The sequence below is a fragment of the Eretmochelys imbricata genome, chromosome 21, assembly GCF_965152235.1.
Source record: "Eretmochelys imbricata isolate rEreImb1 chromosome 21, rEreImb1.hap1, whole genome shotgun sequence".
NCBI classification, from domain to species: domain Eukaryota; kingdom Metazoa; phylum Chordata; order Testudines; family Cheloniidae; genus Eretmochelys; species Eretmochelys imbricata.
In genome coordinates, this window is record NC_135592.1 from 5011233 (window position 1) to 5026809 (window position 15577).

General features: G+C 39.7%; 1 protein-coding gene across 3 annotated transcripts in view; it reads right to left on the reverse strand.

Moving 5' to 3' along the window:
* Window positions 1-1401: 1401 nt before the first annotated feature.
* The window catches only part of LOC144278279 (C4b-binding protein alpha chain-like), a 35824-nt gene continuing 21648 nt past the window's right edge, over window positions 1402-15577 (reverse strand). For 2 of the 3 annotated variants that reach the window (XM_077839532.1, XM_077839530.1), the window contains 6 exons: window positions 14446-14628; window positions 10313-10492; window positions 9883-9906; window positions 8294-8360; window positions 5971-6076; window positions 1402-4030 (listed from right to left, as the gene is read on the reverse strand). In XM_077839532.1, the coding sequence (XP_077695658.1) occupies window positions 5986-6076; window positions 8294-8360; window positions 9883-9906; window positions 10313-10492; window positions 14446-14628 (545 nt within the window). In that variant the 3' untranslated portion in view covers window positions 1402-4030; window positions 5971-5985. The remainder of the gene's footprint in view (window positions 4031-5970; window positions 6077-8293; window positions 8361-9882; window positions 9907-10312; window positions 10493-14445; window positions 14629-15577) is intronic. The other variant, XM_077839531.1, reaches the window with a different exon arrangement.

Genomic DNA, 15577 nt, shown 5'->3' on the forward strand with positions numbered 1-15577 from the left:
ATAATAAATCATGGTATTTTAGCGCCTGCTTTTCAGTAGTGATAAAGTCAACGGGAGCTGCAGGTGCTTATCTGGAACTGTAGGTACTCAGCACCTCTGAAATTCTGACCCCTTCTCTTTCCAGTAGGTGGTGGAAGCTCGTGTACTGAATATCAGGCTATTTTCTTGAGAAAGATGTTACCGTTTAAAAAACAAAACATCAAGGATTACTTATTTCCAGTAGCTCCTGTTACAAGTAAAGCCATAACCCTCCCATATTTAATGCAGACCACTGAAGATACTGAGGTCTACGGTAGGCAAGTTTCTTCAAACTGACTACGTTTCAGATGCTTTTGTGGCATGTCCAGAAGCATCCAGTCAGACCATTGGTACAGCAGTCTTTTTTTTCAAACAGACCCGTGGCTGTGACCTAGAGGACTCCCCTCCTTTCAGCTGGGAAAACATCTCTTACACAGGCTGACCGATCTCTCTTGGTGTTCAGAGTTTGTTTTTGTCTAGCACCATTTGAAATCGGTTATGATGTAGGGGGAAAAGCAACACTAATGGAAACTCTCTTTTTCCCCTCTCCACAAGCACCTATATTCACATCACGGAGGTCCCAGAATGCTTTCAGCAAAAGTGTCATCTTGCACCGTAAGTGTGTGTATTAATGTCATACTTGTGCTTGTATTCTGTTGAACTGGTAGGAATAGTTTCAATGAAGGGTTCTGTGTTTTGGGTCACACATAGGGTAGTGCAGATTCTTCCTATTCAGTGGACAGGGAGGTGCAGGGGGGTGAGTGGGGGTGTGTATACACACATATATATAAAAAAACTACCCTCCCCCACCTTCTTGGTGACTTACATTCAGCAAGCCAGTAAAACAGCTATTTGTCTTTCAACTGTGGGTGACCTACTTTGATTTAATTTTTCTTTTAAATCAAGATAGTATTGGCCTCTGGCTCATGTAAAGACTGACAGGTGCAAGCATGGTTTATTTTCACTCCTCCAGTCCAGTTTCCATCATCTTTAGTAACTGACAGTTAAATTTATATCGGAATACAACTCCCCTGATAGATTAATACTTGCAATAACTTGTTTAGATTGAATATTTCAAATGAAGTTAAAATTGAATATTACTTCATGCAGTTTTAATTTATCTACTGGATGGTGATACGTTGCATCCCTGTAAGTCTAAAGTGAGCATAGTATAAAATATGTATGGAGTAGAGCTATGCGAGTAACTCATTTTTTGATTTATGACAACCCAAAATAGTATTTTTTTCCCCAGCACGATGATTGATGAACTGGATCAAACACTTTTAAAAGTAAAATTGAAATGGCAAAATCTGAAATAAGTCAGACTAGTAGTCACATAGCATGCTGCTCATTAAAAATCAAAGGAGAATGAGTGACAAACACTTCACTTAAAAATCATCACTTTATTAAGAATACAAGACAAATCCTTCTTGTGTTCATAAACTGAACATTAATAGTACTAAATAAGGAATATGGTTAAAATCACACTGTAGCATTTTACAATTGCCTTGCATTTTAAATAGCTCCCCCCCACCCACCCCCTTAATGCTGAAAGGCACTATATAACAATCCAATGATTGATATAATAGGCATTTATAATATACTCTGTACTTAAAAAGCAATTCCTGGAATTAACAATTTTACCCCCAGTCTAACAATGTTTTCTTATACACATTGTGAATAGTCCCACTATGTAAGTCTTTGCAGGACCAGGGTCCTAGCTGTTAAAGCTATTTTGATAAGCAAAATGATTAGTACACATTTTGGGCAACATTCACAAAAGGATGTATGCATCTAACTGCCACTTTAGGCAATTAAAGCCTAAACCCCAGAACGGTGTTTCAACCAGGAAAAGCGAGATGGTTCTCAACTCATCTGTGGGGCCCTATCAGGTAAGCAAGATCAAGGCCCTATAGATGAGCTTGCACAAAATGACTAGAGGACAGGGAAGAGGGGACAGATTTTCCTTCCAACTTTTAGCCCAGTGAATAGGGTACTCACTTGGGAGACCCATGGTTCAAGTCCCCCTTCCACCTGAAGAAGAGAAGGGATTTGAACAGGGATCTGCCACTGCTCAGTGAGTGCCCTAGCCATGTGGTAGGAGTCTTTCAGTATCTCTTGTTGAAACCTGTTCTACTGTGAATAATTTTAAGAGTCACTGGAGCAGATGCCTCTCTCTTAAGTGCATGCTCCCTTTTGCTGGACCAATGTAGAAGCTGTTGTATGATGGATAAATGTTGACTGAGCGGATGCAAGCTTGAGCAACACCCCAGGCTTCTTGCAAAAACAGTGTAGGTACTTTACACCCCAGGATTCACAGCAGGGAGGTACCAATCTCAGAGAGGGGTAGAGCTTAGCACATATGCCTTGGCTTTGTACCACCTATTGGCTACCTTATGCAAGGAGCATCTTAAAAACATGCTGGTTTTTGTGAATCCCATGCTCTGGCTTCTGACTCTCCCAATTCATTGCACAGCCAGCCTAGACTTCATGAATTCCAGTGATTTTTCTGGACACCAAAAAGTTTTTGTGAATCTAGCCCTTCCTTGTTAAGCATACCCCACAGAATATTACTGTTTGATAGTGTGCTAGGGGATCAAAATTATTCAAACAAATGTTTCTGATCAGAAATGTTAAAAGTACTAATACAAATATATACATCCATATCACACAGAACAATGAATAGCTGAAATAAAAACAGACTTAAATTGCATCCACTTCCTTCTGTGGGAAAGTGAACCTGTAACAGAACTGCCTACATGGTCTGTGGTAAAAGAAAAAGGATTGGTTTATTAGCTTTGCCACACATGGCTATGAGATAAACAGATCATGACAGTTTTCATAACGATACACATTTTGAGTTATAGCTGCTGAGTTCAATCCAAGCTTCAATTCAGAGCCCACCATATGGGAAAGTATATGATTTCAGATATGCACCAAGACCCCCAACTCCAGTAGGAAACCCCCTATCCAAGATCCCTAATGTAATAATTTTTTTGAGCTGTTTCAGCTGACAAGTGTTTGCTTGTCCTTCAGCAAGGGGGGAAAAAAGTCTGTCCTCATCCAACTTCCACCTCAAGATTGTCTTTATATTGCAATGAAAGAGTGTATGTGCCTGCACTTTGTACAGTTGTGTGTATCCTCCATCACTTCCAGTGGGAAACCTTCATTATCTAGCAAGTCTGAGGCGCAAGAAGTGTTTCTGATGTGGTCACTCTCTTGATTCCCCATTCAAGGTGGTCCTTTGCAATCTTAACTGGGACAGAATTACTACCCAGACTCCCCCTGTTGCCCACCAAGACCAATTAATTGCCTTAAGAGGAAGGTTACAAAAACCTGGTTTAGATGCACAGTATATCCAAAAGCAGTAGACAGCAAGAGAAGTAGTTTAGTTTCATATTTAGTACTTGCAAATATAAAGGGAATGATGTGCAAAATTTACGTTATGAAAATTAAACTAGGCACCATATCTTTCAGTAGGTAGTCACCTTCCTAAAATAGAGGTACTTAAATTTAAACAATATGGCCACTAATGCAACATAAATCATATCAAGAACCTACCACGCACTCTCTCATTGCCTAGTCTCTTCTGGAAGCAGGAGGATGCTGCAAGGCAGAGAAAGAAGGCAGCTGGCATAATGCCCTGAATGCAGAGTTTTAGTATTCCAGGCTGCTGTGAAAAGGCTATGGGCACAAAACTTTGTATAAGTTAATTTCACACAGACAAGTGAGCTAAAAGGGATGGTACTGGTATACATTCTGGCTTTGTGCCTTAGTAAAGATGCAGTAGATGTCTACAGCAGTCAATCACAAAAGGAGAAGAAAAATCTAAGATGAAAGCATCTTCAATTCTGGTGAAAGTAGGTGCTAAATATTCCACTACAGAAATATAGTGCAAATGCAGTCCTTTTTCCATCTGTGAAAGAATTCTTTCAGCACTGCTCCTTCCCCTCCAATCAATCAAGTTTTACACGAGGTGTATTCAGCAGTAGGTGAAGTGGAGACATGTTTCCTGCAAAAACAAGAATTAGAATTTTTATTTTTCATATAATCTCATTTGTTTTAATTGGTAATTTAGCATATTTCTTCCTGTTAACAACAAAACTGGCAATATTTTCCAAGTCATCTTTTCTATTACTTCAGAGACATACTGGCTGCTGGTACACTTATAAAAAGCTAAAATGCAAATAGGCTCCTATGACGTTGGGGTGGTTTTTTTTTTTTTAAACTAAAGCAGTTATTAAGCTGTTAACATCCTGCATTTCTGCTCTCCTGAAATGCTTGTTATATATGGATTATTTTGGTTGAAGAGATTGTCACAATGTTGGTGACTACAAAACACTAACGCTGTTTATTTTACAATTAGCTAGGAATCCCATGCTCCTGAGAAGTCACTTCCTTAAGCATATTTAGGACTGTTGGAGACATGTGAACCAGTTGCATAAATTAAGAACCAAAAGCTGCATGGCTGTAAGGGATGTAATTTGTAGTCCAGACTATCCAACTTGAAACTAGATACCTAAAATGTATCAGTTACAATACAGAAAAGAGTTTAACCTTAATTTTTTTTTAACTGAATATCCTTCTAATAAACCTTTTGGAAGCAGCCAGGATTGAGATGTTAGATCTCCGGTCCATTACCACCACCTTCTTGGAAGCCATACTGAAGGATTTGAGACTGGGATAAAGGGAAACTCTGGTTTCAAAGGACTTGTTATCTCTGCATGTAAAACTGTCCAGCATTGGGATTGTCCAGCACTCAAGTGCACACCCCCTCCAGAGTGTAAACCCAAAATTGTATTGTTTTGTCTTGCACTGCACTAATATATATTAGTGTTAAAAAACACTGCCAGAACTTTGTCACCACTGAGCACAGTGAAAAGCAGCAGGTTGGTCCCTTGTTCTGATAGGTTTGAAATATAACTGATGATTTTGAAATAAACATTTTGACTCAACTGAGGTGTAAGAATAACCACAATTGTTGCCAATTATACAGGTCCACCAGGTTTATCAATTAAAGTACAGTAGAACCTCAGTTATGAACTTGGGAATGGAGGTTGTTCATAACTGAAATGTTTGTAACTCTGAACAAAATGTTATGGTTCTTTCTAAAGTTTACAACTGAACATTGGCTTAATACAGCTTTGAAACTTTCCTATGCAAAAGGAAAAATGCTGCTCTTAATCATCTTAATTCATATGTAACAAGCATAGAAACAGTTTCCTTACTAAGTCAAAACTTTTTTAGACTTTCTATTTTTAGTAGTTTACTAAGAACTTTAACACTTTTTTTGTTTCGAAGAGGATGGTGATCAATTGTTCTCCATGTCCACTGAAGGTGGACAAGTAGCAATGGGCTTAATCTGTACCCAAGGAAGATTTAGATTGGCTATTAGGAAAGACTTTCTAACTATAAAGGATAGTTAAGCACTAGAATAGGCTTCTAAGGGAAGTTGTGGAATCCCCATCATTAGAGGCTTTTGAGAACAGATAGGACAAAACTGTCAAGGATGGTCTAGTTGTACTGGTCCTGCCTTGGTGAGGGGGCTGGACTAAATGACCTCTTGCAGCCTCTTCCAGCCCTACATTGCTATAATTACTTCCTTGTAATAACGAAAGAGTATTTTATGGAAACAATTTTACTGAAAAACTTAAGCCACCAGTACTTGAAAATCTGAAATATTTCATGCATGCCTTTAAAAAAACCACTTTAAACCAAACTGCATCTGATAAGGACCACTGTACATCACCAGGTTTGAAGTGACAATATTTCTCCAAAGGTAACACATGAGAATGAATTAGTCCAAAAAATACATGCCATACAGGAAGACCTATGAAAGTAACTTGTGGTCTTCACCCAATACATAGCAGTTACATACCACATTTCCCTTGGAAATATGAATAAGCCATCTAATTTGGACATTTTCAAATGGAAAGGAAGCTTAAACTATACCTTTTAATGTTTCAATTAATTCTTTAATGCAGATGCTTCAATTTCATCTGGTACTTTAGCCTTTAACATGCATGCTTCTTGGCCATTTTCATCAGTTTGGTATGAGCTGAACAGCAGAGGAGGGGGAAGTCTAATTGATTAATATTCTCTATGCATGGTGAGTTAAGCCCAAGGGAGTGGAGGAAAGAGGGAAATAGCTGGTGAGATTATTTTTACAGGAGCCTTAAGTTTAGAAATTGAATACAGAGTTTGGTGCCTGCAGCGATTTCCAAAATAAGCTCTAGTCTATATCTAATATTGGAGCCAAAACAGTCTGTTGAATGGTCTCCATTTTCAAATCTCCCTGCCCTTCACAGAAGACAAGTGGGAGCATAAACCTCATTTTGATTTGTTAAAAATTAACCTGGCTCTTGCACTTAAAAAGTGTCAAAGGTTCATGGAGTCTAGTTAATGAAAAAAGCACATGGTGCGCTAATGCTCTGGATCCAGCAAAGCACTTAAAGGTAAATTCTGAAGTCAACCATACTATTCACCTGCTTAAAGTTGGGCATGTGTTTAAGTGCTTTGCTGACGTGAGGCTTAAGCCCTGTATTTTGTTCTTTACATCCCTTTGAATTTCTCTACACTAAATATTTCTGAAAGTATGTTCTGTCCCCACTCCCCTCCCCCCATAAGATTCTAACAAATGCTTATCACCATCGTAAAAAATAACTTGTCCTAGAAAGTGGACCTCATGAAAAGTGTATGCAACGTATTACAAAGAGGAAACTCCTCATGAATTCAGTTAGGCTCCAGTCCTTACCTGAGAACTACATGGATGCAGGGCCCACTGTTCTCAGAGCAAGGTCAGGTTCTAATGTTCACTTTTTTTTTTTAATTTACAAAAATTACTTCTGCCACTATACAGGTTTGCTAGGAATCTATACAAATGAAATGTCAAACATTTGTATTTATTGGGTAGTTTCAAAATTTAAACACTATACATCTTTTTTCTATACTACCTACTGTTTTGTATTTTGAATAGTATGAAAGTATTGTATAAAATAAAAATTGAACGTTACATATGCGTGCATGCTGTTTTAGCTTTCCCTTGTGTTGTGGGTGTGCAGGGGGATTTAATTTACCTGTTAAACATTTATTCAAATGGATTCTTGATGAGATGAAAAAGATACTTTTGAGGAACAGACAGACATGAAAAATAAAGTATTTTGAATGGACAAGCAATGGGTCTTACAGATTCTTCCCTACTGATGTCAGCTGCCCTGGAGGCAGCAGAGTTACAAAACCTGATGAGGATGGCACAAACATGTGCTACCATCTAAATTACTGGGGGAAAAACTGGTGTGCTTCTGAGCAGGGCACAGGCATATTCCTTCCACAAGAAAATTGTATTCCTAGGGTCCTGTGTCAGAACTAAGCCTACCTCAGAATGGCCATATTTAGTCAGACTAGCGGTCCATCTAGCCCAGTATCCTGTCTGACGGTGGCCAGTGCCAAATGCTTCATGGGAAATGAACAGAACAGGGCAATTTTAATAGTGATCCACCCCCTGTTCAGTCCCAGCTTCTGACAGTTGAAAGTTTAGGGAACTTAGCCCAGAGCGTGGGGTTGTGTCCCTCACCATTGTGGCTAATAGCCATTGATGGACATCTCCATTAACTTAATTCTTTCTTGAACCCAGTTATACTTTTGGCCTTCATGATGTCCCCTGACAATGAGTTCCACAGGTTGTCTGCAGTACTCCCTTACTAGTTTTCAACCGGTTGCCTATTAATTTAATCAGGTGACTCCTAGTTCTTGTGTTATGTGCAGGGGTGAACACTTTCTCCTCACCAGTCATAATTTTGTAGATCATATTCCCCCACCCCCAGCTGGGTCTTTTCCAAGCTGACTAGTCCTGGTCTTAATCTCTCCTCATACAGAAGCTGCTCCATCCCCCTCATCATCCTTTGCTGCCCTTCGCTATAGTTTTACAATTTTAAATATCTTTTTAAGATGGGTGACCAGAACTGTATGCATCCTTCCATGTGTGGGTGTACCATGGATTTATGTAGTGGCATTATGAGCTTAAATGCCTCACTATATGGGAAAAGGCCATGTGCAGTCTTTAAGGTTAATTCACAGCTTATGTGGGTAATTATCAGAGCCAAGTGAGAACAGGTTCAACACTGAATTTGTAAAAGTAGATTAAAAGCTAGAATTTTTCATAGGTTAGTGAATACATAGGCTAATGAAAGCTCAAGTAGCTACCATACTGGCTTATGCAAAAAGGAAAGGTATCAGGAAGCTGATAAACAAGCACAAGGAACAGGTGTAGACTTACCCTTTCTGTGAAAAAATTTTCTTATAGACCAAAGCTACTATCAGCATCACTGCAGCGATTACAATTACTTGAAAGAAAAAAAAAGTCACAGGTTTAGAAATGAAGTTCATGATGCTTTTTAGCAATGCACGTGTTCAACCACAATACAATCTCCCCCCACCTCTGAATCTTTAATCAAAAAGTATTAAATACTCAGTGCTCAAAGGAACACACAGCTAGTGAACTTATCTCAGGGGAGAGGAAAAAGCAGACCCAAAATGGTAAAGCTGCACCCATTGCATTACAGGGAGCTTCACTGGCATTCTCTCTCTTTAAGAATTGCTGTGAACAGCTTATCACAACCACCCGTGAAGGGGTTAAGGTGGCTCAGAAGGGACTAATTAACCTGTTAGGCTTCATGGGACTTGGTTGACAAGCACTAATTGAAGATAGTGCCCATCTGGCAGGAGTAGGTGGGGCTTGAATAAAGCCAGGAAGGGCAAACAAAAGGGCTGTAATGTGGAAGTTTGCAGTTATTGTTGGAGTTAGTGAAGACAGAAGGTGGAAACTCAGGGAAGTAAAAGCCCAAGACCTAGGTTCTGAGGGAAGGGTTTACTCAGAAAGGTGGTGGAGAAGAAAGCCAGCAGAGGGCAGTGTAGGAAGCAGCCCATGGAAATGGCAGTAAGAGTTGAGATTGTGCAGACCTTGGCTCCTGATTGTAGGGTCCCTGACCTACAAGCTGTAGTAGTGGGAGGGCCTGGGTTTCCTTACCAGCCACTGGGAGTGGCACAATCTTGAATCAAAAGACTGCCCGGAATGACACCTGGTCTGGTGACTTTGTTAACGTGAAAGGGGAAAGCTGTATAGTGATCTGGCTGGAGAGCCAAACAATGGAGAGGAAGCACTGAGTCCTAGAGACCAAGAGGGATGGTGCATAAGCAAGTGATGGAAGGGAATGTCAGCGTCAGAGTTAATCCCCAGCTGCAACCACAGCTAGGTAAGTAAACCTTGTGACTATGCCTAATGCTGCTTGTTAAAATAACCATGCTCTAGGGTGGCCAGAGAGTTGTGGCATTGAAGTAAGAATGCCAGAGAGAGAGTCCAAGAGAGGATCTTTTTGTTTTAAGCAGTCCACAAAATTTAAAAGTTGAAAACCAAGTACTAAAGAGGGAGGGAGAGAGGAGAAAAACCTTTTGTAAGATGGGGGAGGCACAGCTCGTTCATGATGGACCTGTTATTGCCTAATTATTGCTCCAACAAAACCCAACAGGTTCCAATACAAAGCCAAAAATGTGCTTCAAATTCTTTGCAGAATTTAACAAAAAAAAATTTGCTCTGATTTTTATTACATAGATGACAAACAAGAAAAACCCCACTTTACATTAAAACTGATTTATAGCAGTTGATGCTAATACACCTGATCAGTTTTTTCAGGAACTTTACAGCATTGCAAAGGAGCATGCAAGTAATTCAGTAAGAGAAACTCCGAAATCACTGTACGTTCCTGCAGTCACGTACAACGAATTGAAATAGAAGTAAAACACTGATTTTATAAAGTGATGCTTATTTTATATTTCATGTATCTCATTTGGTGTTAATAAAGTACTTACCACAAATTATTATGATGTACACACCTAGAACAAAAAAGGGTGAATTCAATTTAAGAGCATGAATGGTAATAATACAAGGAGGTGTACATGTATTAATCTCTACTGGACTGTCTCCAAGAAAATCCAGCATAAGTGTTAAATTAGAACAAGAACCAATTAAAAATAAAAGACATATTGAATAGTCTTCCAAGTACTGTGTCTAGATAAATAAAATCTAATAGAAGGCTAATTTATATAATAAAACTTTCAAATAGAAAGGGATTAGCCATGTCTCACCCCAAACAATGTGCATTAACAATACCTCTTAAATGAGAAAGTGTCCCCAAGTGACAACTTCTTGAATCCCATATAGCATTCGGGTGTCATACAATATGAAATATGCATTTTTTTTGCAAAATGTTATTTTAGAATTTATCACATTTATACTTACGTAGTCTACATTCTGGAATTACAGGCTCCCATTTAAATTTATCAGTGCAATGAATCGTAGGTTCACCAGGCATTGTGTAGGCTGCATAACATTCAATTGTAACATGATCTCCAACAACATAATGAGGTTTTGCTCCAGACTTTACTCTTCCATGAGAGATGACCAGGTCTGGACAAACCCCTGAAGATGAAAAAGTGAAACACACACTTGTTAAAACAAAGTAATACAAAACCCAAGTGCAAATGAGATTAGGCTTCCCATTTTAAAAATATTTCCATTCACATGCATTTTAAAATACATACCCCATTGAATCTTTCTGCTACTTTTAAGATGTTTAGTTAGAACCAAACACATTTCAGAGCACCTGTTCTGTAACTTAACATTTTTCATGTTTGTCTACTTTGCACCGATTTACTGAAGGAGTGGAAAACAGCCACATTATGTAGACAGGAATCTTACAGTCTCATGGACCTGTTTATTTCCAGTGATTTACTATTTATGTATAGGCATTTATACAATGCTTATCCTAACAAATGAGCTAATGAGAGGCACTGGAAGAGTTAAAATAGCCATCCAACCAACAGTCTGAAAGCCCCTCACACAACGTGGAGCTAATCTTCATCAATAGAGAAAGTATTAGGACAAAAAAAGGCTCAAAAACTGTATTAATAAAGCTGTTTGTCATGTCACTTAAGGAGCTCTATTAAGAGTTCATTCCCCTCCAATATGAAGAATGCAGCATGCACTCCCCACAAGGAGCTCTTTGGCATTTGGCTCTTTGGTGCTCTTGGCATTGGTGCTTTACGAAAGATCAGACAAAGACAGCAGAGACAGAGCTGGTCTGAAAGTTCCACTTAAATGAAAATTAAACTCCACATACTAAATATTCCATTTTACTTAGAGGGCACCTATTAATTGTTGGTACATTAGTCCTCATCTTCTATAAAATCACATTAGAGCAACAGTTACCAATAAAGCCAAACAAAACTTCAGTTGTACCTGTGCTATGCCCCACCCTTTAAAATAGTTTTCATATTTTAAAAACAATTTAAAAAAGATCTGTAACCCCCCATTCCACACCTGTATACATCAAGGTGCTTCAGATGATAAAGCAACAGACAGATCTGCAGTGCTCCTGTGAACAAAAGCCCTTTGCCCCAGATTTAAGAGGACAAGAAAGCACATGGTTTTAGAACCTCTTAAGATAGTCACTCAGTCCATTTAAAAAGGTAAAATGTTAACTCCACCCTCAGTAGAGAATCTCTATTTACCTTGTAAGAGAAAGTTTCCTCGTGCCTAGACTCTGCAAAAGCAACATCTGTGTTAATGCATGTGCCTCTGAAGCAGGAACATGACAGTCTTATCTAGACTTATTTAGGCAAGTTTGTACAGGGGGATCCCACACAGTTTCCTTTGCAGTGAACAGTCACTGATTTTGCACCATCAGGCAAGACATAATTCACCTCGCAGGTCAAGATAATAATAGCATCTCCAGTGACATACTGAGGTTTCGATGGAAGCATTTTTCCATTTGGGAACTGTGGAGCACCACAGACACTTGGAGGTACTGTAGTAAAAATAAAGGGGTGACATGCCCTGGACTCAGATTCATTTTAAATAATTTAATGACTCACAATAATATTTATCATGTCTGGCCAAGGACATACATCCCAGAAGCTGGGCAACGATCATTCACAGGACAGCTCGATGTACTGTCCTTTGGCAAGGGCAGTGCAGGGAATAACTACCAATCTCTCCCAAACAGCTAATGTTCTAAGAGACATAACAGAACATGCAAGCAGATTACTTGCCTGATTTTCTGATAAGCATATTAGAAGGGCCTCCTAAGGAGAAGGAGCTGGTCTGGCAAGACAAGAAGGGTGGCCTATAGGTAGGATATAGAGATAGTTGCTAGAGAGGCAGTCACACGGAACATCAAGGCTAACAAATGGAAAAAGGACAGGTAAGCAAGGGACAACTGCGTTCAGCCTTAGAAGCTAAGACTAACTTGTACTTGATGTGGTGGAAAAGGGGTGAAGATTTCTTGTCCTGAAGATCTCGTCCTCCCCATAGACAATGCAGATGCTACACAAAGGTCTGTCCTCTTGGTTTCTGTGGGATTCTTCAGGGCAGTCTCTGGGCCCACACATGCAGCCAGACATATGTTAGAGCCTATCCTGAGCCTAGCAGTGGCTATTGAGACATCACCAGCGTACTACTCTCCTGGTCTAACCACCACCTCCTCCTCATCCAGGCAAAGATCAGAGGCTTCCTCCTTCCACCAAGGTAGTGAACAACCACAGCTACTATGCCCCTAAAGACTCCTGAACTCCTCTATGTTTTAAACTTTCACAGTCACACACATGCAAGGCCAAGCTGCCAATGAGTTAGTACATCTAACGTCCACTGTCACTGATGCCTTGGCCCCAAGCTGCTCAATTCTCCACCACTATCACCACTGTTCACAGATGAACTATGGCAGATAAAGCACACTAATGAATAAAATATTTTGAATGCACCTGCCAGCAGCATTGGCTCTTGCACAACTATGTCACTGCAGTGAAGGCAGCAAAAAGAGCACTCTATTCTGCCATCAGTGAGTCAATATCAGCGAGCAAAGCTATTTCACATAGCCCTCGGGTTACTCAGCCCAGACATCAGACCCAAGCATTGACCATTACCAAGAACTCTCAGCTTACTTCACTGATAATCGGTCAAGCTTAACTGGGAAAGACAAATCCACCCCTGACCAGATCATATTATCCACTCCACAACTCAACAGCACGACTCCACCATGTATGCCATAGCTCAGGAAACACTAAAAAAATATTTAAACCACAAGCTGTGAAATGGGTCCATGGCCTTCCTGCCTAGTAAAAGCCAGTAGGGAACTACAGCCACTACTTCTGCTTCTCTCTGAGAAGTACTATTTCCATAATCACCAAGCCCCTTGCAAAACAGTAGCTTCCCAATCCTCAAGAAGCCATAACTGCACCCTGAAAAACTCTTCAACATCCTATTCCTGGGCAAAGTAACTTAGAAAATAATAGCTACTGCGTACATTTAAGGATAATCAAAACCTTAAACTCCCCCTCAATGCAGAAACCCTAATGGCTGACAATTAAAAGCTATTTATCTTAAACTTGAGTTTAATGGTAATGTTGCTTCTGCAGATTCTAGGCACTTGGAAACATCTGTGTTAATGCACATGCCTGTGAAGCAACAGCGGAAAGGACCATGACATTATTATCTAGACTTATGTTGACAAGTTTGTACAGGAGGATCCCACACATTGTTTCCTTTGTAGTGACTAGTCATAGATTTTGCACCATCGGGCAAGACATAATTCGCCTTGCAGGTCAACGTAATACCATCTCCAGTGACATATTGAGGTTTCGATGGAAGCATTTTTCCATTTGGGAACTGTGGAGCACCGCAGACACTTTGAGATACTCTAGTAAAAAATAAATACATTTTTACAAATCAAAGCAGAAGCAAGGTGTTCTGGAAGTTCCAACAGCATGTGACCAGGATGCCTCAGAATTAGGGCTTGGACCAGGACATAGCACAGAGACTGTTCTAAGGGCACAAGACAATAAACTTCTTGCCTATGTCCATGATCACGAGATTTGCTCATATTATTTGACCTCTATTGCTGCCTCTGAGACAGTGGACCATAAGCAAACTGCTAATCCATCTACATGACACAGCAGGAGCAGATGACTCAGTACTTAAGTGGTTGAAACTCAATGGCTGATGGCTCCTCCTAATGGATGGCCCTCACCTGTGAGATTCCACAGGGACCCATGCTATCCCCTTTCCTCTTCAATATCTACAGGAAACCACTGGGAAAGAGAATTAAACACCATGTGCTCAGTTGCCAACACAGTATACCAACACTCACTTGTATTTTTCATGCTCAATAGATGCAACCACTGCTACTACTGAAATGTCAGAATGAATGTCAGATTTTTGGAGAAATCCCACATTAGGTCTAAAGTTTGCATTTCCTTTCTTCACTCTAAACAACCTTGTAGTCTAACCAAGTCTTGGAAGAACAAGTGTAGGTTTTTATAATGCTGTGTGCGCAATGTGTAAGGGAAGTTGACCTCTCAAATCCCATTTGCACTTACCTTTTTCACAAGTTGGTACTGGAGGAGACCATAAATTATTTGCTTGGCATACAATCACATGACTGCCAACCATGAAGTAGCCAGCCTCACATTCAAATGTAATGGCATCTTGATATGAATAGGAAGGACCAAATCCACTTAGTTTTCTCCCATTTTCAACTTCTGCGTTACTGCACTTGACCACTGAAAATGGGTAAGAATGTGAAAAACTCATCTTCTAAAGAAAAAATAAAGCCCTGAAACATGTGAATAGCATATCTTTACATTTTTTAAATAAACAGTGGCTTTAATTCTGCATCCCCTTGTCCCCCGACCTAATTATTTAAAAGTTTATTTCTACAACAGCTACCTTGGAGCTAAACAAGGGGGAAAAAAATTAAGTATATCAAAATGAGCCTTCAACTAAACCACCAAACAGATGCATACAGATATTAAATCACAACACTGCACTTAATTGGATTCCTATTCACAAGTCCAAGAAATAGCAAGGTTAAGGAAGAAATTCCCTTAGGTTTACCACAACCATGCTACGTGTGACACTAAGTAGACCAATGACACAATTTCGCTTCAGACAAAAAACCCTACATTGTACTGAGGGTGTCCATATGTCCAACTGACAAAACATTAACTTTGCTACTCATACTTAGTGGGTTTATGTCTTCCAGGACTTTTCTTTGCTTCTTCACTCTTCATTTAGTGGATTTGTTGCTCTTGACCAATCAACACTACTCTCCCTCTTGTTCCTCAGCTCCCAAGATCCAACTCTACTATATTCTTGCTTTTTGTTGTCCTGCTTTTATTGAACTTTATATTCTCATTTCCCCTAGCCCATCCTATGATTACACTCTCCATCAATCTTCTTTACAAACAAACACTGATCCCTGGTCCTGGTCCAAATTCTCAGCTGGGGTAATTACACAGAATAATTGATTTCAAGGGCACTACATGAGTTTATACCAACTGAGGATTTGGTCCCTTGTGTCTTTACTAGTTCATTATCCCTTGCAGAGGATGAGATTCTCTCTATTTGACAGCAACACAAAGCTAACACATCCAATGCTAGCTACTACGAAGAGAAGGGAGAATTCCAAGCTTTGTCACTAATACAAACATTGTCCAAATCAGTTTGGGA